At 34.5% G+C, this 25,056-nt stretch overlaps 1 protein-coding gene across 2 annotated transcripts; it reads left to right on the top strand.

Annotated features, from left to right (window-relative positions):
• Positions 1–848: 848 nt before the first annotated feature.
• LOC111417303 (glutamate dehydrogenase, mitochondrial) lies at positions 849–23,901 on the top strand. 2 transcript variants are annotated; one of them, XM_071195050.1, is made up of 5 exons: positions 849–1,414; positions 15,196–15,396; positions 22,405–22,796; positions 22,923–23,289; positions 23,350–23,901. In XM_071195050.1, the coding sequence occupies exons 1-5, from the start codon at positions 991–993 to the stop codon at positions 23,619–23,621; spliced, it is 1,656 nt and encodes a 551-aa protein (XP_071051151.1). In that variant the 5' UTR covers positions 849–990; the 3' UTR covers positions 23,622–23,901. The 2 variants fall into 2 exon arrangements, with proteins under 2 accessions (XP_071051151.1, XP_071051150.1); XM_071195049.1 differs by having other exon boundaries at positions 22,923–23,901.
• The last annotated feature ends 1,155 nt before the right edge of the window (positions 23,902–25,056 follow it).

The following is a 25,056-nucleotide window of genomic DNA, read 5'->3' as shown; positions in this document are numbered from 1 at the left end:
TGCCTTTTCTGTAAACGGTTTAGCCTTAATAAACTTCATGTCCAATCTTTCGTTCCCACTCCGTGTATGTACATAGACCATGTTTTCTTATTCTTGCCAGATTTCTGGCTTTTTGCATAGTTTAACTCTCTGACCATGATGTCCAATACAGCCTTGCCAACCTAGCCTACCACAGCTGCTTTACTTGACCAAATTTATTTGGTGATCAAACATTACGATATAAAATTTTATACAGTTAGTGTCTTTTGATATAAAAATTGTTTTTGGCTCCTATAAGCAATTGAGATATATCACAATAACGACGAAAAACTTTTCCAGTTCTTATTTATGAGAAATAATTTTTCAATAAATCACAATTAATTAAAATGAATCAATTTCAATATCATTTTACAACATCAATTTTAGTAACACATTCAAAATTGCGCGATTACTTTTAAGTAATTTTTAACACTATCAGTTCGCAATTTTGATATTAACAAATCAATAAATAATTTATTACAAAAGTAATTATTTCATTTCAATAAAATAGGCAACCAAATTAGCATTAGCGACACAGCGAGTTATCTAACTAACTCAATATTATTTTTTAATTTATCTTATTAATTAGATTTATAATTGTTTAAAATAAAAATAATTTTGTTTTATGTTAATTTATATTGTTTATTGTAAACTAATTTAATTGTTTATAATAATTAAATTAACAAAATTAATTGTTGTTAGCGCCATCTATTGATGTCGTATAAAAGCGTTAAAATTTAACATAACCTAGAAATCTTCCTGTCATTGTGACACAAAAATTTTCCTCACCACTCCAATTATCAGCTGTAATATCTTACGTAATGCCACTCAGTGTTCGGCTGACGTTTCAACTCGTTGCTGCGTATAAGTAGGGGGCTCGATCAAGTCCCAAATCGCATTCGAACGCAATTCGCCGCGGCGTTCGCTAGAATTGAAGTAAATTTTTCATCGTTTCCAAGTTAATAAGGAACAATGTTCCATTTAAAATCAATGTCGAAAGCCGTCGGGCCGGCAAAAGTTTACGGCGACGTTTTGTTAAAAATGGGGCCCTCGGCTTGTTTGCAAAACCGCGGTTACGCGGACCATCAAATACCCGATCACCTAAAAGATATGGCCACGAATCCAAGTCCGAAATTCTTCGATATGGTCGAGTACTTTTTCCATAAGGCGTGTATAATCGTCGAGGATAAATTGGTGGAAGATTTGAAGTATAGGAAGGGTCAGAGGTTGGATTTGGCCCAAAGGAAGGCTAAGGTGAAGGGTATTTTGACGGTTATGGAACAGTGCGATCACGTTATTGAAATTGCGTTTCCCATCAAAAGGGATAAGGGAGAATACGAAATGATTAAAGGGTACAGAGCGCAACATAGTCAGCATAGAACACCCTGTAAAGGAGGTAAGTTTCATGTAATTAAGTTAATTGAAATCGAAAAGGTAAGATTAATTACATTAAAATATAGCTTTTATTAAAATAAAGTTATTGAAATATTTTAAATATTACTACAATTTATTATTGTTAAGGACAAGAATTTGAGAAATGTTAAAATAAATAATATGTGTCATTGTTCTGTATTTTTAATTGTAATTTATTTATGTGGAAGAACATAAAGATAGCCATTTTGAGTCATTATTTGTATCTTTTTCAACATCAGAGACATATAGTGTATGATATGCAAGCATATCTCTTCAATAATGCCCAATTTAGGCAACATTCGTCCCAATCTTCTTTTGTATTCTTTGGATGTCTGCAAGTATATTCACAAATTATATCCATGTTTAACAACAAATACACTTAGTGTATCACATCATCACAGTGTAACAATTCATAGTATCATAATGCATGTTTTATAGGCTCTTGGAAACACAGATCTTCTAAAAACTGGGTGGATATAACTTGTAATTGCTGAGCACGATGATGAAACAATTCACTTAGATTTCGTGTAATATAACACCGCGCAGTTCATCTTCTCTGCGAATGTCAATTAAACCATGCCTAATGCGAAAATGATTTATGGTTGATCGAATAACTTGTTTCAAAGTATGACAAGATACTCTGATGTAACTCTATTCATGTTCTTCTTCTTAATTTTCTATTTAGACATAATGGAGATGGCGTGTTTTTTTTCACTTCGTTATGATTTTATTATTGGCCACAAACTTTCAACAATCTTGCTTTATTCGCAGGTGTTTTAATGATGTTTTTGCGCTATTTGTCTAACATAAAGATTTACGTATTTGAGTAACCCGTTGGTGATGTCATCTTGACCTGGGGTTTAGCTGTTTAGTTTTTGGAGTCTTATTATTTTGTCTTCCTTTTCTATTAGGGTCTCATCTTCGATTCATAACTTTGGCGCATTCGGTTCAATTTCGATCTCTTTCCTCCTGTACAGCTTATTGAAATACAGTGTTTCTAAATGAATACGGAGTTTTAACGCTTTGTAGCATTTATTACATGAAACTTAAAATCATAATTAATATATGAAATGAAAGAGTAACTCAAACAGTTATACCTACAAGCTTACAAGTGTTCAATGTGATCACCATTTGTCACACGGCACACTTCAAGTTGATAACCCAGTTCTTCCTAAACGTTGATTAGTGTTTGTTGTATAATTGTTCCAACAGCTGCCGCAATCCTATTTCTTATGTCGGGTAGGTGATGTTTAATGTGGATTCGTACGTACTTTTCCCTTTATAAAGGCAGCCGGTGTTTTCAAACTGACGATACTATCTACGAATATTATTATCACTTGGGGTTTGAGTTGCTCTTTCATTCCATTATTAGATTAACTCATGTAATAAATATCACAAAGTGTTAAAACCCCGATATTCATTTAGAAACACCTGTGTTTTGTCCAAGTATCTCGTTCTATGTATCTGTTTCACCAACTTTACTTGTGCAACCCATAGAAGCCACTTTCTTTGGAGGATTCTTTTGGAGAAATTGTTGATCCCAATTTTCATAAGCAAATTTTGTTTAGCGATGAAGCTCACTTTTGTTTGAATGGATATGTCAATAAACAAAACTGCCGTATTTGGAGTGATGGTAATCTTCAAGTGTATGTTGAGACACCGTTACATCCAGAAAAGTGACTGTTTGGTGTTCTTTATGGGCTGGCGGAATCATTGGTCCGTACTTATTTAAAAACGATGCTGGTCAGAACGTTACAGTTAATGGTGACCGCTATAGAGCCATGATTACTGACTTTTTCGTTCATCAATTGAACAACCATGATGTGCAGGAGCTGTGGTTTCAACAAGACGGCACAACATGTCACACAGCTCGTGCCATAATTGATTTATTGAAGGAAACGTTTGGTAACCGTATAGTTTCACGTTTCGGACCCGTGAATTGGCCTTCAAGATCGTGCAATTTAACGCCGCTAGACGATTTTCTGTGGGCATATGTGAAGTCGCTAGTCTACGTCGATAAGCCCGAAACGATTGACCACTTGGAGAACAACATTCGCCGCGCTATTGCCGATATACGGCCACAAATGTTGGAAAAAGTCATTGAAAATTGGACCTCCAGATTAGACTACGTCCGAGCCAGCCCTGGCGGTCATATGCCAGAAGTCATATTTAAATTATAATGCCAGAAGATTATCTTTCGAATAAAGTTAATTTGATGTCAATTTAAAAAATTCATCTCTGTTTTATTCCATTTAAAAGTTCTATACCTCTATAAAAAATAACTTTTATATGAACGAAATAAATCATTAATACAAACCTGTAGAAAAATTGTAGGTTACTTTCGTCGAAGCAAGTAGGCATCCAGAAAATTTAATGGTGACAAAGTCAATCTATCAACCCAACCCTTACTCCAAGACATGAAAATCAGGTGGAATAGCATATATTTAATGATTTAATGATAACGACTTTCAAAGCAAAAGTGAGCAATAAATCTGTAGTGTGGAGTATGGAGGCATAGCTATGCTCTCCTCTTTTAACTGGGAGCAAATCAGAAAGCTGACAAATGTGCTAAAATATTTTTATGAACACACAATCGTCATATCGTCTGATAATGCATGTATTTCAATTATCATACCACTGTTAACACCGAATGTGTTTTGCGGTTACCAAAAACGAATTATTTAATGAGGAACCCAGAACTCTCTTGCACTTCTAGTAATTCTAGTGGCAGAAAAAGTCTCTAGATTATAACGAATGCACGATAAGATAAACTGGAATCAATTTATTAAGAACAGCTCAAACTACTGATTTTTCTGATTTCAAAGTACTAGAGAAGATTACAGAAAAATAAAGATCTTAATAAATATAAAGGATTAAATAAACAGATTCGAAGAGATTTCCTATGACCACAGGCGACACAAGTATCAAATAATGAGTCAAGTCCCAAAATTACAAAAGAAGAAGTTAAACAAGTCTTACGACTCCAAAAAAAGGCAAATTTATCAGGCCAAATCAAATATATGCAGAAACTCTTAAAATATTTGGAGAAACAGTTCCATCTATGAAACCGGAAGAATTTTAGATAATTAGCTCAAATCAACTTTCATCAGTCTACCTAAAAAAGCTAACGCCACACAATCTGGTGATTACCACTCAGTATGATTAGCTTGATATCACACGTCGCGAAACCTTTTCTGCATATTATACAAACACGTATATAAAAATGTTGCAAAAGACAGATGGTTCGTTTTTAACATGGAACCACGAGAGCTATATTTATAGCGTCTCTCGCTATTTTATATTATATTCCTTATATGGTTCTAACACAGTGATGTAGAGACATGAACGTCGATGTCTTTGATACTTTGTAGATTACAGAAAAGTCTTCGACTGCGTACATCAAAAGCAGCTGGTTTGTATTGGTATCAGATCACGGAATATTTGATGTTGCCATAAACGATTCAGAAGTGGAAATATACAGATAAACGATGTCAATGTGAACAATCTTCGTTACGCAGATAACACAATAGTGCTTGCCAAGAGTACGAAGCAACTGCAAGACTACAGCGCACGCTATGGTCTTCAAATAAGCACCTTGAAGACAAAGAGACTCTTCTTTTAAACCATATTTCTGTAGATCAAGTACTTTCATATAAATATCTGGGATTAGAAAGCTGGAGTCTGAGTCCATTATTAGATAAAAAAATAAATCCTGTAATGTATCTTAAAAATAGCATTGGCAGAGGGGATAACCAATGTGGAAGTGCTATCAAAGATATCGAACTTTTGAACTGAAGTATCATTCTTAGATTAATAATAGAAGGCAATATACCAAGGAAAAGATTAGTGGCTAAAAGATCTTTGCCGTTGGCTCGGTCGCACCACACTAGAATTGTTCCGAGCAGCAACATCAAAAGTCATAATCACTAATTGGATTGCCAACCTGCGTTTGGAGACGGCGAAATAACCTAACTAACTCTCTAGCTGCTCTGTATCTAACTCTGCAGATGTTGATATTGCTTGATTAAGGTTTGTATTAAGACGTGGAAAGTCTTGGGTCATATTCAGACATAAGGAAGAAATTCTGTCAACATTATTTTTAAATAAACGGATTGAATGCGTCTAAGTCATCATTCACCGCTTCAAAAGTGTGACAACTATGTTTAAAAAGTCTCCAAGGTTCGGAGTCTTTTTACCAGTGTGTAGTTACTCAAAATTTTTGTATTCAACAAAATGTTGGCACGTTTTGCGGCTGTACCGTTGCGATCAATATTGAAACGCCGTAGTAACCGATTCAAAAAAAAATTTCCTTTACAACTTTAGTAATTAAAATCTCGAGTCAACAATTTTAATCCTATTTACAGCTTAGAATCCTCACAATAACGTACAAAAACCTTTTAATTCTTTTTTGGGATTTTCGCAATGTCAATGACACATTGCTCCAATTTTACGTATTCATGCAAACAATATTTATGTATCATTCTAAATCCGCTCGTTGATCCCCACTATCAAGGTTACTACGAACTTACAACGCACGCAATATAATCAATACATAGTACATCCATAGAAATGTCAAAAACAAAGTAAAATCGAGAACATTATTAAACCGATTTTTTAATATATGTTTTTATCATTGTTAATTGCAAAAGATTAAGGCGCCAACGGCATGTGAAATGTATAAATCAAAAGCAATTACACAATATTAAGCTGATAAAGTAATAATAACAGTATATTTTAAAAGTGGAACGGTAGTAAATCTTGGCGATTCGATCTGAGCAAATAGATATTTTTAAATGACCCCCAACGAATAATTTAATCACGTTTTGATTTATTTTTAATTAATTGATAATAAAAAGTGGAGCGATCAATTACAAAGTTTGAATTATCTAAATATATAAGGATTAAAGTTAACTTATTAGAGTTAACTTATTCAAAGTTCATTATCCTTTACAAAACAAACTAATTCCCGTATCTATTGAGTGATTGAACTGAACCTTTAATTATTTACTCAGCCCACAACCCACATACAAAACACTCCACCAGATAAAATCAACTTCATCGAATGAAGATAAACAATTATATAACCATCAGCACTTCTAAATATGTAACTATTTTATTTCGTTTCTAGATAATTGATAACGTAAACTAGCTCAAGTATGCATTCATTTAGATTCATTTCAAAAATTTACGCTAAATAAGTAAAAGAAAAGAGAAAAAATCGTTACATAACAATGTGTTTGTTCAAGTTGAACAAATTCAAACAAAGTGTAACCAACAATAAGTAATTTATGGCGTTAATTTGAAACGTTAGAGCTCTGATGGCAAAAATATCCTTGAAATGGAGAAAAAATAGACGGTTTTAACGTTGTTTGTTGAATTTTAAATTTAATTTCGTCGTTTTTGAAACAATTTTGTCCTAATTGTATTCGTCATCAATTATATTTAATTAGACATAACAAAGTTAATATAAATTTTAGAAATTTTGAATCAACAATTTTTAATATAAATAAATGACATTTACAGTTATAACTTTTTAAGTACTAAATTCACAGGTGTTTTGGTTTTTAAATGTCAACTTTTAATAAAGGTTGTTAAATAATTACTGAAAAAAAGCCTTGAAGGTGTCATTTTGAAAGATGAATATTAATAACTAATACGGTTTCTTAAAAATAGCTTTTTCGACTTAATTTATATAAAGCGTTCATTAAAATTTTTAAATATGTATTTTTAAAAGTAGTACAGGTGTCTGCTAACTAGTAAAAGTTGTTGATAAATTCTCGAATGTTTCTAAATGAACGATCGGTCGGATCGGTTATTTTTAAAAACAGCGCTCAAAAACGTCCTCTAAACAGGACCGGAGAGCGTATTTTCGGACGGCAAAAAGTTATACAATGATTTAAGCTGCATTGTTTTGAAGCTAATTTAACTTTAAAAATTCTTTTAAACTATTTCATTCGTTCGGGAATATTTATAATAATATAAGATTGTATGATTATCTTTGAAATGATACAATTCTTTACTGGTAAAGACATCAAAGAAGATTTAAATCGATAGAAATTGAGTATTTAGCATCTTATAGCCTAACTTCCAAGAAACTATAGGTAATGGATGAAGCATTGGATTGAGTGATTTCGCAAAGTCCCTTTGCCCGTCGTTAATTTCCTAGGAATTCTGTATATATTTAAATGAATAAGAACATAAATTTCTCCATCTTCACTCAGCGTATGCCACCATCTTTCTTATAGTTGTTCGTATTGCTGACTATAACAGATAATAACGTTGGTTAATAGGTAATCTATCAAGGAGTATGGTCTAAAGTCTAAAACATTAAGCATATAGTTACCGAAATCTTTCTATGCATTTTTTTCATAAACTTCTTTAAGATTTCTGCATCTACCCTGAGAGTGAGCAAAGATAAAGGAGAGAACATATTAAACGATCCACGTAGAATTACAGAGAGATGAAAGAGGAAATTACAAACATCCCAGGGACGTTCCTTAAAGTACCATCAGGATTCGAGGAAGTCAATGATATAACAAAAAAATAACAAGAGTTGAGGTTCAGACGAGATAACAATAATATGGCAAGAAGAAACGCTTCCAACAGAATAGAACATAGAGGTAATGTATCAACTGAGTCAATTGGATTTAAGAAATTACAGAACCGTAGCTCAACGTAACATACAAAGTGTTCACGACGAAACTGGTAGAAAGAATTAAGCCATTCGCCGGTGAAGAAAGTAATTAGAGAAGCGGACAATACTTGTCAAATCAGTCCTAATTCTGAGATACATAGATGGTATTGTCACAATAGGCAGAACTATCGCAGTGACGGAAAAGCTTTCAGAAGTATAGAAGGTACAAGAGATGTGTCTCAATAAACGAAGCAAAAGCAAAGTACATAGTGGGGTAAGCCGAATAAATCAAAATCTAACAATTTTGAGAACGTGGGATGAGAAGACTTCGTATATTTGGGATGGCATAAACAATACAAATAACATTTTGTGTTTCAAAGGAGACTGGTTCTAGTAAATAGATCCTACTATGGCTTACACAAACAAAAGTCCTTACATCTAAGTAAAACAATAAAAATAATTCTGTACAAGATGTTAATGCGAGAAAAACAGTGGTCTTGAACTAGGGTAATTGGAGGAGAATTGTGGAGGAGACCGGGACCCAGAAGGAGTTTTAGAGGAAATCTTGGAATCTACTTAATTTAAGAGATTAATTAATCGAGTTGACATCCAATAAGGCCAATTATTGAATAGATGAAAATACTTTTTTCTATACTTTTTCAATGTTATATTTATTTAAGTTTTCTATTCGACATGTTTCGTAATCCGAGAGATATGGTTATCTTTTATTCAAAAATTGACGAATTTTCCTGAAGAAGAGGACTGGATCCTCGAAACATGTCGAATAGAGAACTTAAATAAATATAACATTGAAAAAGTATAGAAAAAAGTATTTTCATCTAAATCAACACAATGTTAAGAAAAACCAAAAACAATTATTAATTATTGAATAGTAGGATTTAAGTTTCTCAACAAGATATTGTTGATTGTGCGTTGTTTCAGAAAGACGTTGACTTGAAATAAATCAAATTTTCAAGCAAAAAAGCAAAAACCTAATCTTAATATATTAACTCTATCTAAGAATGTAAGAGAAAGAACTACGGCCATTCCCAGGAAATGTTACACCTCACTTCACTACGGGAACTGCCTTCATTGACATCACTGAGGAATCGTGGTTAGGAGATTAACTGGAGTCTGGAAAATCAGGAGCTAACTTTACAACGTTGACATTTAAAGCAGTTCGATTTAGTGTGGAGATCTTCCTTGCGCTAAGTTGCAATCTAGATGTCGAAATAACAATATTGGATGTAATAAAGCTTTTCCCCAATCTCGTCTTTTTCAGGAAGCTATTGGCAAAAAGTAAGAGTATAACTGGGTCTTTCTCCATCTTTATAAAGAATTCCCTTATTTCGCTCAATAGCGAATTGAATCATAAAATTTTTAGCTCCTTCACTCTATGAGGGTTCTTAATCGGAAGTTGATTAATCAATATTTCCAGGAATTATTTAGGAATCATTAGTTGTAATGTTTTTTTACCTCTTGTTTCAATGGCGTATGTCATTCGTCTTACTTTTTGTTTGTAAGCATTTGTTCCTCCATATTACATCCTGCAGGCATTCCCATACCACGGCTGCTCACGTGGTTTGTATTCTGACATCTTCTTTCAGGTCCCTATTACTAATGGTGTTTAGTCAGTGATGTTTCAACCGCATAACCTGTCCATGGATCGATTATAAACCGCTAATTTATACTTTCTTGGTTCTTTGGATATTGGTGGGACTGTACTTTAGTAAACAACATCCTTTAGAGGCTATCTGCGTCTTTAGAGATTAAGGCTGCATCATTTCGGTCATCCCTAAATTGAATAGAGCCGGGTTGAAGCGATATCCTTGCATCACTCTAGTTGCAATTTGTACGCCTTTCGGGAATCCGTTCTTACAAAAGTCTGAATGACCAGTATTCATTTCGCTTACAAGTGCCACAATGTTTAGGTGTATGTGTTTTTCCATCAAGGTAAATACGTCAATTAGTCTCACCCTATCAAATGACCTTAGTTATTTAACGGAAAACGAAGATTGCATCTATAGTTAACTTTTTTTTTTTTGAATCCCAGTAGCTGTTATTTCTTCTGATAGCATTCTGGTCATCAATTTTTGCATAAAACTCAACAGGGTAATTTCTTTATAATTACTTGGGTTTGTCTCTTCTTTGACCCTTCTTGAAAATTGGTATCAATATGCTGCACTTCCATTGAGATGGTATCCTTTTACTTTTGATGGTTTGCATTAGTCCTCAGGTGTCTGTTTGAGTTTTTATTTGATGAACTGTTCAGCATTAACTTTGTCTGAGATGAATCTAAGGACATTGCCCATAAACCATAACTAGCTGTATTTGTGCGTTATGTAACAAATAATGTAAATGTGAAAGGAAGGAGAACTATTGGACTTTATTGTTCTAAAGGATACGACATTCTGAAAGGTAAACATTCTGTACCGAAAAGTTAATTAGCGTCGCAACTGATTTTGCTTCAGCTATGAGAGGTCCTATTAATGGGCTTCTGGCACTTTTAAATACCGATATATTCCAATATATTCTAATTTTGATGAGTTTCCATATGACGTATCCTGGTTTTGTGGAGTAAGATGGTTCTTAGTAAGCAATGTGCTAAGAATTTTTCAATTTACTAGAACCAATCAAACAATTTATTATTGAAAAAGGGAAATCTATCCCAAAACTTGAAGATGCCAATTGATTATATCTATTAATCATTAAATTTATCCCTACAAGGACAATGATAAACTTATTTCTGATTTAGCACTGGGTGTTTTTAGCTTCTATAACAAACTGAAACTTTTCCAGAAAGACTTGATTTCTAAAGCCTTCATAATTTCCTCTCTTTTACTAAAATGTTGATAACTTTATCCGGTTAAGATATTATAAGTACAGATTATAAATACAAGTTGCATAGACTGATAGAAAATATTTGTAAGCAAATCTAACATTTAGTTATCTAAGTTTGAAGCAAATATCGTTATTTCAAATTTCCCATTTTTAAGTGTGCCTATGGTTTTTCTATAGGGTTGACGTCATGTGATTTAGATGGAGTTTAAAGAAGATGCGGAACGACATAAATGATCCATTGATACATTGTATAAGGATTTAAGCAAGAATACGATTAGGATCGTTATCATGATAAAATTATCAGTTAGGTTAATTTTGCAACAGTCCTGTACATTTTCTTAAGTACATTCAGGAGTTGTTATTTATACATTGCTCGGCCCTGGTTGAGGTTCAAATGAGTTATCTGGAGGCTTCTCTGGAAACTGGTTTTCAGGTTGCTCTCTGTTGGTGACATAGCTTGGTGCAAAATCCACATGGGTGAAGATGTCACGATTGGATATAATCGCGTACACCGAAATCCTGATAAAATATTAGTTGGTTTTATCGCAAGTGGATATGCGCGAGAAACGAGCTGTGGAATATCATAAATAGTCATCGTTTTCCCCGGGTTGTGAATCATCCAATCGTTACAAGCAGAGTTAAAAAATGTCTTAAATGGTCCATAAACAGTGCGGTCAAGTGGCTGGAGCTTGTGGGAACAATGCGGGAAACGATTAGATGATGATTCTATTTGATTTAGCAAAGTTGAGTCTATGTTAAGGTGGGAACCCTCTATGTTAAGGTGGGAACCATGATTATCATCAAGAAGAAGCAGACATGGTTTCTGAGGTGTGCTTTTCGCGTGCTCATGGAAATGTTGTAAAAATAGGGCGAAACCGGCTTCTTGTATACACCCGGATTTATGTGCAGTTTCATATTTGACTCTTGGGAAAACGAAGAATCGTGGGGTATGGTTGCCAATCGTAGAAATAGCACAAGCCAAAGTTACTAACTTGTCGGGATTTACGAGCAACGATTCTATCTGGTCTCTGAACTGAACTAACTACATTTTCGTCCATGTTCCACATTTCATGAGGTTGAAAATGATACCTTCCAAGAACTGTTGCCAAATTGTTGAAAAAAGATTCCATATTTGTTCTGTTGAAGCTTGAAACACGTGCTAAGCTGGTTGCCTCTGATTTTCGTAAGGAAAGAGTCTTTCCAAGAAATCAGAGAACCATTTCTCTTTGGAAAATAACCAACGATTATCGAAGGCAGGACTCTCTTTTCATCGTCGATTTCTTCCTGAGAAATTTTCTTGCAATATCTTGTTAAAGTTCGATAGTTGATTTGATAATCAGCTGCAACTTTACAAATTGATAATTCCTCTTTTTTTACTTTCTTCACTGCTGTCAGCACGATGTCTGGAGCAGTTTCTCCTCGGTTTGTCTTTTTTTGACAACCAGCCCTGAACAGGCATTTCAAGCAAATCACGATTTGGCGAAAGTACCATATAACCTAACTTTAAATTTGATACAAAGTAACATCACACAAAGTTATAGAATCATAGAAAAGTAGTTAAGACACTGACTTCATTGAATAAAAAGTGAATATTCAGAGATATCATTCTAAAAATACTTACGGATGCAAAAACACAAAAGAACCAATAAAATCCGTAGAATTGTCATACGGCACTTTAAACTGCGTACACACACTCGTAATGATGTAAACACTTAGTAGTTTGAGTCAAATACCTCAGGTGGTAGTAGTGACTGAGAACTTACACTTGGGATAACCAACCCGTGTGACAACCTCTCCCCTACATAAGAACCATATTTCCAGACCCAGCCCTAGAGATATAAAGCCATTAAGGTACACTTCCACCCTATGCTTAGTGGTGTCCTCCACGTTTTTGGAAACATCATATTGTTCCACACTAATTTTTGGTCATCATTCAGAAACATTTTAATTTCTTTGTTGATAGTGGAAATGAAAGTTTCTTTTGCGACTATGCGTTAAGCTAAGTTTCCACATGCACGGATTACTGACGCCAATTAGCTGGCGCCAGAAGTTGTTTCCACATAAATGTTATAATTGTGTACTGGCACAGTAATAAAAAAGGCGTCAAGTGATGTACTTCGCGCTGGAATCAATATGGTAGTCCAAATGTGCTCCTTGGAACTGCACACGTTATTAACAAAAAAAAAAGCGAAAACATAGTTGCTGGGTTAGATCGTGGATTGCACGTAGAAATAACCTAGGTGCGTCTAGTACTTTAATTAGAGAATTATGCCATCAAGATGAGCAAGCATTTTTTAATCATTTAAGAATGACTAAAGAGAATTTCATGTTTTTGTTGAGGCAAGTATCCTCCAAAATACAAAAACAACATACGCATATGAGTGATGCCATTCAGAAAATCAGGATCGTGGCCATTTTTTGGTCAATTACATGGAAAATATCATCCGTGACATCGAGAAGGGCTGTCGTCTTGAACGAAAACCAGGCTAACGGATTGATAGAATATTAAATTTATTTAGATGCTGGGTAAGTCTAGTAGCTACTACTTTTTTCAGAATCTTGTACAATATAGGCAAAATACTTATGAGACGGAGATGTTTAAGTTCCCGAGGGCTGGATGTTTTTGGAATTGGCGTGACTTGAGCAATCTTCCAAGAGTCAGGAAAGACAGACAATTCAAGGCAATAGTTCACAATATGATATATAATTGTTGGACAACATATTCAACATTTTAACACTAATACCGTCAACTCCAACTGTAGTTGTCTTAATGTTACAAAGAATATCCAGTATTTTCTCTTCCGAAGCGAGAGAAAAGGACAGTGATTCGATGACACCAGGGAAGAGATTAGATTGATAATGCCGAATTAAATTGGCGTCACCCAACGCACTGATCTGTGCATCGAGTAATTAACTTGATCGGCGTTGCTTATAGATTCAGGAATTGTCCGTTGCCTGACACTAACAATACCCATCGACCGGAAACTCTGCCAAAGTTCACTGTGGTATGTCGATTTCTTAACACGGTCGTTACAATGTATCGATCATTACGGGATTGTACGTCTTCTTCCTGGCCCAGGTCGTCTGTTGAAGGTGCCAGTCTTCCGAAATCTTTGAATGGCGCAACAAACTGTACTCTGTATCGCATCAAGAACGCGAGCAGCATAACGAGTGTTGCGTCTATCTTCCACCAAAGCAACTGCCTGAGCAACTTTCGCAGAACTTAAAGGCATTTTTCTTGTCTAGCAACAGTCAACGCCGTCAATTCCATCAATTTTCATGTCTTGGTTTAATTTCTGATGGTGCTGCCAAGAAGCTGCGTTATCCTTTAGACCTTGTAACTTTGGTGTTGATAATAATAGGAAGTTGAACAAAAAATAGAGGTGATCAGAACAGACGAGACTATAAGCTACTTGTGTTTAAAATTAATTTCTTTTGTCGATGCACTCCACAGCAAGCTTTAAAGTGTAGGAAGAAAACACGCATTAGCGTTATTAACCATTGCTGAAATTGAAGAGCGCCAAAATGGGGAAGGCATCTACAGAAAATTGACAAATGCTAGACCTTCCAAATAAAAAAAACCCTTATTCAAATCGATCAATACGTTCAAAAGTTATCTCAGTTTGAAAGTGGTCATCATACTAGGTGATGCGTTTTTTATGCCGCTGAATATATTTCTTCATATTTCTTCTAAACATATTTGTTTGGATTATGAGGTTAGAATATGGCTAAAATATCTAATATTGGCCAATTATATTTAAGAGATTCAAATATGTATTAATTGTCAAATTTTATTATTTGATTATAGTTTTTTTTTAATTTGTCCTAAATAAACGATTACCTGAATATGCAATGTTCCAATTAAGCGGAATTAACTCTATATAAAATGTTATATATATATTATCTTTTAGTTTCAAATTAAGATATAACAACACTTTTTTATATCAAATAAATTTTTGTAATTTAAACCGTCCTTAACCTTTCAATTTTCTTTGAACGTAATTTTAAAGTTTGTCCTTCAACCGAACCGTAGAGCAATAAACAGCACGATAATCAAGAACAACAACGGGCTCGATCACGAGTAAGAAAGAGTTAAAATAGTTCAAATCTTTTGGCACTAGCAACCAAACCGAAACCAGCCTCAGATCCCTCAAATTACATAAACGTATTCGTCGTCGTCTGATTCTAAAAATAACCCCAACTCCACCACTGACCCCATTATTTTCTAGATCCAAATCTATTTCTTTTCTTTTTTTTTAACTAATTTTCTTTTTTTCCTTCGTTTCCAGGTATTCGTTATTCGATGGATGTTTCTCGGGATGAAGTGAAGGCCCTCTCCGCTTTGATGACCTTCAAATGTGCCTGCGTTGACGTTCCGTTCGGTGGAGCGAAGGCAGGCATTAAAATTAATCCTAAGGAATATTCCGATCACGAGTTGGAGAAAATTACTAGGAGGTTTGCTTTAGAATTGGCTAAAAAAGGATTTATTGGTGAGTATAATTTGTTTTGTAAGAAGATAACGAAAATGAAAAACATAGAAAGATGAAAATTTTGGCACACGTTTTTATCTTAAAAATAATCTTTCAATTTTTGGAAAGTTGCAATAAAAATTTGTTGAAATCAATTTAGAAATGATATCGTTGGCTTTAAACCGCTAAGGTCATCGATGATAAATATAATATTTTTATCAATTAATCTAATTAAGTTAATAATTAATTTTATTTTTACTCATTCATTCACAAAACGAAACGTTCAACACCACAACTTACATACTAATTAACTCGTTTAAAAAAATCCCATTTATATCTTTTAGAAAATGCGGTTTCAAGCGGTTATTTTTTTCGAGATAAGTAATCACGTGTCCCACGTGATGTGACACGCCATCCTTTATTTTTAAACTTGGATGTTGTGAAAAATTTTCATTTTAAAAACTTTGTAATAAAACTAACGATTGAATCATAAATTTTAATTTATTAATAAATAAGTCAATGAGCTTAAAAAGCCTTGAACCGGTTTCGCATTTTACCTGATGATGTCAATGGCGCGAAAATCACGTGTTTTCGTTATGGAGGTGTGTCCGAATGCAAAAGAATGTTGGTGGGCTCGACTCTGACGTAAAGTCAGCAAATTGGCAATGAAAAAAAAAATTTGTTATCTGTGATTTAAATTAATTATTTTTGTAACTGTTGCTAGCTTATATTTTTTTCTAATTCAAGATTTTCTTATCTTAACGAGATTAGTGTTATATTTTTTTTGTTTTGATATGATAGTTTGGACACTTGATGATGCAATAAGAGAATGTCATATGAGAGATTGTGACTTAAAAAAAATACCTGGATTATATGGTGAGAGTTTGTTTCGTTATCGAGAACTTCTACTCGATTGAATTTGATTTATTGATTTTCTCGAAAATTATTCTTAATAAATTTAGTTTCCATGTTTTCGAATTGATTTTTTTATTACAAAAATTGATTTATTTAAAACTAGATTATATATCCATTAATGTCTTCTAGTTTTGTTATGCTTTGCTTTTATGGACAACGCACAAAAACAAACAAAAAAAATCTACGAAGCTATAAAAGTGTACAAACGCGTTGTATTGCCTACTGAAAAGTCAACATACTGGCACCACAATAAAATACCACATTTGATAGACTTCCATACCATCAAAAACATGGACTCAGATCACCCTCCAATTATTCCAACTCTCAGCCAAAACATTACATAGAAAGGAGCTAACCCTACGAAGCATTCCAGACAGGACGTCGCGCTTTTCTTTTACCTACATAAAGAAATAAAGACGCGACGTCCTGTCTAGATCACACAACAGCACCATCTCTTTTCCGATTGGATTTCTCTTCCTTTTCTCTAAATCACTCTAAAAGAATTAGAGAGACATAACTTTAAAAAACTGATAACGGGAGTCGACAAACGTAATTATTTGACATATTATAACCGAATCCTACTTAACTGCGAAACTATATGGAATATTGAAAAAATAAAGTATGCCCCTCATTAAGAACATATCATTTTACCACCCGTCAACCTCCAAAATTGGGTACGTTTTTCAGTTAATTCGCGATAAAAAGAACCGCAGAACTAAAAATTTTCTACATAATCTACATCTTACGTAGAAACGTTCAGTGATTACAGCAAACTTAACCGCAATTTTTTTCATCGAGCGGTTGCGAAGATATAGATCTCTAAAGTGAGGGGCCTTGTCTTTTGGCACGGATGGTAGTCTGGGTTTACGGAGTATAACACTGGGCAAAGCAAACAAAGCAATAAAACAATTTTGCAACGATTCTAAAATAAAGCATTAAGAAGTATGGAAACGTACTTCTTACATGCTCTTTCCCCCCTAAATTTGGTGTCTAAAGTCATGCCTCCATATTTCGCGTTGCTCTCTATGGGACAATGGTTTCTTTTTGCAGTTTATTTGTACGGATTTAAGTTCGTTTATCTTTATCTTCTATTTTTTGCATAATCAAGTATTGCATTATTGGTTATTAGTCCCCTCCAAATCTGTTATTCCACAAGTATATAGCAGATACTGGGTAAGACCCAGCAAACTAACTATTGCATAATTTGTGTATCAAGCCTTCGTGCCAAACTTTGTCAAAGACGTGTGTGAAATTTAGGAAGATTGTTGAGCAGACATTCTTTTCTTCCAATGGTTATTCTATGCACTTGGTCTTTTCCTGAGTGCCTTTGCCTGAATCCAAATTCATAATCTGGGATTAGTAGTTGTTCGAAGAGCTTTGAGACTCGTTAATAAAGTGAGCCTATAAGATTTAACGTTGATAGGTTGTTTTCCTGACTTTGGCGCCATGATAAGCAACTTTCCAGTATGTTGGTATATGTTTTAATCTATGCAGGTGCTTTAGGATATCTCCTATGATTAGCTCAAATCTTGAACCTATCTTTGAATTTAGGTTAGTTCTTGCCTCATCTACTACTTCTTAAGGAAAATTATTTGCTGTTATTTGGTTTTGAATATTGGCCATTTCTTGATTGTTTTGTCTTAGGTTGGAGTAAAGATTTAAGCGTTACTTTCTGCTTATATTTACTGCTTTCACGCTCTTCACTGCTTTTCCCTAGTGGACAATTGATCCCTTCATATGCTGACATTTAATCGACATCGGACGTCATGGATTCTTTCTTAAGCTATTAAACTTCTCTTCTGAGAATAATTTTATATCATAAATTTAGTTTCCATTGATTTTTTTATTACAAAAATTGATATATTTAAAACTAGATTATATCCATTAATGTCTTTTAGTTTTGTTATGCTTTGCTTTTATGCACAACAGACTACACAAAATCATACGATTTTCTTCTCTTCAGTCATCGGACGCGGTGTTGGTTATCCAGCAGTTGACGAGCCTCTGCGAGCTTTATTAACTATGTTGATGCATCAAGGCACTCATTCAAATCAATATCTTAAATTTCTGAAGAAACCAGGCGATAGATTTATCGTTGGAGATGATTTTAATGTTAAGAAAATAGCTTGGGGTTCAACATTGACTTCGACAACAAATAAAGAAATCTACGAAGTTGTAAAAGGGTACAAACGCTATGTATTGTCTAAAAACATGGATTCAGATTATTCTCCAATTATTCTAACTTTCATTATACAAAAAGCAGCTAATACGCCCTATGAAGCGTTCCAGACAGGACGTCGCGCCTTTATTTTACCTACATAAAGAAATAAAGGCGCGACGTTATGCATGGAACACACACCAGCACCATGTTTTCCGGTTGGATGCACGTCTTATTACTGTTTCCTTTTAATTTGTAATTCGCGTAAATTAATCTAAAAAAATTAGAGAGAGATAACTTTAAAAAACTGATAACGGTAGTCGACAAACGTAATTATTTGACATATTTTGGTTACAACCGCGTTGAAATTCACCCAGTCGTTTTCGACATAACCGCATCCTACTAAACCACGAAACTATATGGAATATCGAAAAAATAATCATTAAGAACAAATCATTCTACCACCCATTCAAATTTAAAAAGAAATGGCATAGTGAACAAAATTGCCGTCATCCTCAAAAATCGCCATAAAAAGAAAGTAACGGAACCGAACATTTTCTAAATATATTAGGTAGAAATGTTCAATGATTACAACAAACTTAATCACAATTTTTTTCATCGAGCGAATAGCCTTGACTTTTGACACGGATAGTAGTCTGGACTTACGGAGTATAACACTGGGCAAAGAAAATAAAGCAATAAAACAATTTTGCAACGATTCTAAAATAAAGTATTAAGAAATATGGTGGATTGTACGCTGGTACTACAGAAACAGTGATCTACATCTAGAATTGGATGTGGAAACAGCAGAGTTCCTCATAATCAGCCAATAGAGCTGTCACTATTTCATTTTCACTAATTTTCTTCTTTACATGCTCTTTCCACCTAAATTTGCTCTCATATGGGACATTGGATCAATTTAATGTTTCTTTTTGCAGTGTATTTGTAAAATTGATATGGACGGATTTAAGTTCGTTTATCTTTATCTTCTATTTTTTCCTAATCAAGTATTGCTTTAGTGGTTATTTGTAGTTACCCTCCATATCCTCCTTATCTGTAGTCCTCTCCAAATCTGTTATGCCACAAGTATATAGCAGATACTAGGTAGGACCCAGCAAACTGACTATTGCATAATTTATGTATCAAGAGTTCGTGCCAAACTTGGTCAAAGACGTGTATGACACTTAGGAAGATTGTTAAGCAGACGTTCTTTTCTTCCAATGATTATTCTATGCATTTGGTCTTTTCCTGAGTGCCTTTACGTGAATCCAAATTCATAATCTGGGATTAGTAGTTGTTCGAAGAGCTTTGAGACTCGTTAATAAAGTGGGTCTATAAGATTTAACATTGATAGGTTGTTTTCCTGACTTTGGCGCCATGATAAGCAACTTTCCAGTATGCTGGTACATGTTTTAATCTAAAGGCTGCGTTGAAGAGATAGCTCACCATGACTGCCTTTTCTATGCAGGTGCTTTAGGATATCTCCTATGATTGCAATTGGTCCCTTCATTTAAATTGGCTTCTGGGTTTTGTTGTTATGTCTAAGGAACACCTCGACTGCTGTCATTTTTTTTTGACAACTTCTCTGATTTCACGTGAATAATTTAAATCTTTTGTTGCATGTGTTATCTCTTTAGTGTTGAGTAAAATAGGTAACATTTCTGCTTCTTTTTCCTGAAACATAGGGACGTACCGTGCGGAGTTGACCGTCACTGTTCTCTATCATTTTGGAAACGGTAGTGTTCTGAGTAGCTCACGTTGACGGAGCCTTTCAACGACCATAATTGCAAGGATGAAACTGGATAGATGTTTGTTCAAAATATTTATTAAACTTCCGCGAGAAATTCAAAATGCTTCGTGCAGACACTCTTACACTATCAACATTTTTCTGTGTGGTTACCATTTGACCACATTTTCTTTTCTTTCGACCAGAAGAATTTAATGAAATTCTTCCATCTCGAATTTCAGAATTGTGTTACGCGACATTTAGTTTTCTATTGGCAATATCTAATCTTCTGCCAATAGTATAGTAGACGCCACGAGAGCTGGCAGTAAATCATCGTTTTGCGCTCTTACAAATGCCATACGTAGTTCACAAACCGCTAGAGAGTAATGTGTGTTAGAAAGAGATAGCATTAGTTTAATATATCTGCTGTACAATTCAAATAGCCACGTCGAAAAAGTACGTCTGTTCTTCTAAGGGATGTAACTATAATTATAACCTCAAATCGAAACGTCTTTTGAGCGTTGTCATGAATCTGTTAGTGTTTTCACAAGCCGAAAATGTTTTCTTTGGGGAAAGGAAAATCATTAAATAATATCTTTGACATATAACCTCCATTACTAACATAACCTACATTTAAATGTATATAGTGAATTAATCTAAGTCGTACGTCCATATCTTGATTCATACCATTTTTAAGCGATCTGTCACTGCCAGCTCTCATGGTTTCTACTATATCTAGTCTTCGCCAAACAGTATTTGATGTTCTATTATCGGCATCCAGACCTCCCCAGAACTTTAATATCAGATATTGCCAATACATAGTATCGAGCGTCTTGGAAGCAGAATCAAATTCATAGCAAACAGTACTCTGTCTTCTGCAAGCAATCTTTAAGCAGTATAATGTGATCTGCAATAAGAATTTCGGTTTCGAAAAAAAAACTGTCTTCTGCAAACAACACCTAGTATTATATTGATAGCATCCAGTCTTGTATTGCCAGTATTTAATCTTCTGTCAGTAGTATTTAACCTTCTCCAAGCAGTATTTATCGGTATGAAGTCTTTTATAACCAGTGCCCAGCCCTTTTTCATTAGCAGTATGTAATACATAGTATCGTGTGTTTTGTAAGCAGTATCTACTTGCCCGAAGCAGTATTTAGTGTAGTAGTGCTCGTTATGAGAAATTTCCTCGGGTATTTGACTATCCGAAGGTATATTGCATTTTCAGATCGGCCATTAATACATGAACTGCTATTCTCTGGTATTGGCAATATTCGGGGGCGATCGACGTCTTCGAAGTCGGCCGAGGTTCCACAATACCAAAACTTTATGAATTCTAATGCATAGCATGTTGTTTGTGAGTTCATGCCTATTTCGCTTGATATGAATGGAAGAAGTAACCTCGGTCGACTTTGATAAGACACGATGATACCTGGCATCGTGTCTTATCAAAGTCAACATATTTTTATGTCTAGAATCAGCACACGCAATAAAAACTATATCATTCCATTTAAAAAAATATAATATATGTTTATTTCGGTACGTCGTTATGGAACGTTATGGTGTGCTAAGTTTCCTACAATTATTCTCAAAGGAAGAACTTTGTATCTCGGAACTTTAATGCCATTTATGTATCAGGCAGTTTCCGAGATCATTCAAACCACGGAAAAAGTACATCGGCCAAAATTCAAAAGCGCATAACTTTTGATTGCTGTCATACAACACATTTGGAATCAGTTGATTACATTTAAACACACTAATCTCACGAATGAAGAACATGAGATCGACACATAAAATAGATGTTCTCACAGGAGCGTCCTACGTCAAAAGATTTCTTTTTTCCGTGCTCAACTTGTTAGCGGCTTGCTAATCAGAGTCTATATTTCATGAAGGAAAAAAAAAGCAGCGACAGAAATGTTTAGGCACACTTTGAATCAATGGGGCACATTTAGTGGCATTTAGTTAGTCCAGCTGAAAGCAGTTAGGGATATTTAGACACACTTGAAATCATTTGGGGGCGTTTAAGCACATATTTAGACACACTTGGAATCATTTGGAGACATTTAGACACACTTAGAAACAGTTGGGTACATTTTGGCACACTAATCCCACCAATGGAAATTATTAATTCTTAATAATTATGTCTCAATTATTATTGATTTCGTATTGAAAGGCATATAAATATGTAAAATGACTCATAAACAATATATTTACAATTTTCTTTCTATTTTAGGACCTGGTATTGATGTCCCAGCTCCCGATATGGGAACCGGCGAACGTGAAATGTCTTGGATCGCCGACACTTACGCTAAAACGATAGGCTACAACGACATCAATGGACATGCCTGCGTCACCGGAAAACCAATTAACCAAGGTGGAATTCACGGCCGCGTATCGGCTACTGGACGAGGAGTTTTCCACGGATTAGAAAACTTCATTAATGAAGCTAATTACATGAGCATGATCGGAACAACACCCGGATGGGGTGGCAAAACCGTTATTATTCAAGGTTTTGGTAACGTCGGTCTGCACACCATGAGATATCTTCACAGGGCTGGAGCTACTTGTGTGGGGATCATCGAACATGATGGATCCATTTTTAATGCTGAAGGAATCGATCCAAAGGTAATTATTTAAATTAAAAAATCCTCTTTAATAATCCTAATAATCCTTTCTGAAATCCTTAATATCCTAGGAATCCCCCAAAAATTAAATTATAAGAAAAAAATTAATAAATCAAAAAATAAATAGGATTTAGAAGATTACAAAGTAGCAAATGGAACGATTGTTGGTTACCCCGGTGCTAAAGCTTACGAAGGAGAGGGTCTTCTTTATGAGGAGTGTGATATCTTGGTTCCAGCTGCGATTGAAAAGGTTATTCATAAAGATAACGCGCATAAAATCCGTGCTAAAATCATAGCGGAAGCTGCTAATGGTCCAACAACGCCCGCCGCCGATCAAATCTTAATCGAAAAGAACATCTTGGTCATTCCCGATTTGTACATCAACGCTGGGGGTGTCACTGTGTCCTTCTTCGAATGGCTGAAGAATTTGAATCATGTCTCTTATGGAAGATTAACATTCAAATATGAAAGAGATTCCAATTTCCATTTATTAGGTAAATTAAATTTATTTAAACTAGTTTTATATTATTATTTTTTGATAATTTGTTTTTCAGAGTCTGTTCAAGAATCTTTAGAACGTAGATTTGGTCGTGTCGGCGGTCGCATTCCGGTAACTCCATCCGAGTCTTTCCAAAAGAGGATTCACGGTGCCTCCGAAAAAGACATTGTCCATTCTGGTTTGGATTACACGATGGAGAGATCGGCGAAAGCCATCATGAAGACGGCGATGAAATTCAATTTGGGATTGGATTTGAGAACGGCCGCTTATGTAAATTCGATCGAGAAGATCTTTACCACTTATAATGAAGCCGGTCTTACTTTCTAAATGGGGAACATTTCGTCAAGAAAATAAGAATAAAAAAATCTATTCGTTTAATAATTTTATTGATTACATATTAATTACTTTTACTCAATTATGTGGAATTAAAAACATATTAATTATTTTCGGTCGTAATGATGATGGCGAAGAAGATGATGCATTGAATTTGTTTGCCTTTATTTTTAACAGTATTTACTTAAGTCGTTTTTATCTATGATTCGATTGATTTTATGAAAACGTATGAGATTGCGTTTGATATTTTAAAATAAAAAAAATTCTTCAACAATTTTTTTTGAGATGTTATTGTTTATATTACAGTAAAACCTCGACTTACGCGACCCCGGCTTACGCGTCCCCGTACTTACGCGGTTTTTTTAACGATAGCGCTTTTAGGTTTTCGACATTGGAATTTATTTAAAAAAAGAGATCTAGACATGTTAGCTGCTTTTTTTCTAACTCTTACAGTTTCCGAGATAGCCCATTCGGACATCGAATTTGAACCACCCTGTACATACATTTTTTTAACAAAATTAATGTTTATTAATCCTTGATTTTATAATATGTATTCATCGAATTTCGACTTACACGATTTTCGATTTACGTCGCTACTGTCAGTCCCACCTATCGCGTAACTAAGGGGTATTACTGTACATAATTCATATCTCGTCGATTTCTTCCATTTTTTTTCCTGTCCCTAGCCAATATTCTAGTGTCCCACCAATTTATTCTTCACTTTACTGCTTCTTTCGTTACTTCGTCCCATGTTTGTTGCGATCTGCACTCTGCTTCATTCATTCTTTGTAGAAGATTTTTCTTGATAGATTCCAGTATAGATTAAACCCCCATACCATATTCTTGCTCCTCAAACCCTCCTTAGATACTTCATCGAGTATTTTGCTCTTCTGCTATCTTGTTTAGCTTCTGCTTTATCTAGCACCCATGTTTGTTACTTTGGCAAACATTGTCCAAATTTGACGAATAAGTTCAAGAGGTGAATCGTCCCACGAGCCTTTCAATTGCCACAATTTCTGTACAATATGCTTTGCCTTTAGAGTACAGGATCTGTCGCAACGAGCTGAGTCTATATGTATGTGGCAAACTACTGGCACTATTTTTCTGAAAATTTGCATATAGCGTTTATCCAAGGTGCTCGTTTCAGCTACAATATTTTCAGTTTTCTCTAACTTGCGGTTATTTTTTATTTTATTTTACCTTTTTTTATTACAATTTGGGACGCAAACAGGGAGAACATCCTCAGTGAAGCATCCTCACAAAATTAACATCAAATTAACATTATATTTCATAAAGCGACAATACACTTAGAAACACAAGCAAGAAATTTAAATATAAAGAAAAGTAGTTACAATGTTTTTACAAAGTTAATACAGAATTAAAGTGGTTCGCAACTAAACAATATCGCGCAACACGAAATCTTTAAACG

The sequence above is a fragment of the Onthophagus taurus genome, chromosome 3 (genome assembly GCF_036711975.1).
Source record: "Onthophagus taurus isolate NC chromosome 3, IU_Otau_3.0, whole genome shotgun sequence".
NCBI classification, from domain to species: Eukaryota; Metazoa; Arthropoda; class Insecta; order Coleoptera; family Scarabaeidae; genus Onthophagus; species Onthophagus taurus.
The sequence above is the reverse complement of the archived record's forward strand: the minus strand, read 5'-3'. Positions and strand labels throughout refer to the sequence as shown.

Bases quoted from the DNA above. Each gene is read 5' to 3' on its own strand.
- LOC111417303 (XM_071195049.1), top strand. From the start codon at position 991: ATGTTCCATTTAAAATCAATGTCGAAAGCCGTCGGGCCGGCAAAAGTT. The intron at 15,397-22,404 runs GTGAGTATAATT...TTTCTATTTTAG, and splicing joins GGCTAAAAAAGGATTTATTG to GACCTGGTATTGATGTCCCA. The intron at 22,797-22,922 runs GTAATTATTTAA...AAAAATAAATAG, and splicing joins CTGAAGGAATCGATCCAAAG to GATTTAGAAGATTACAAAGT.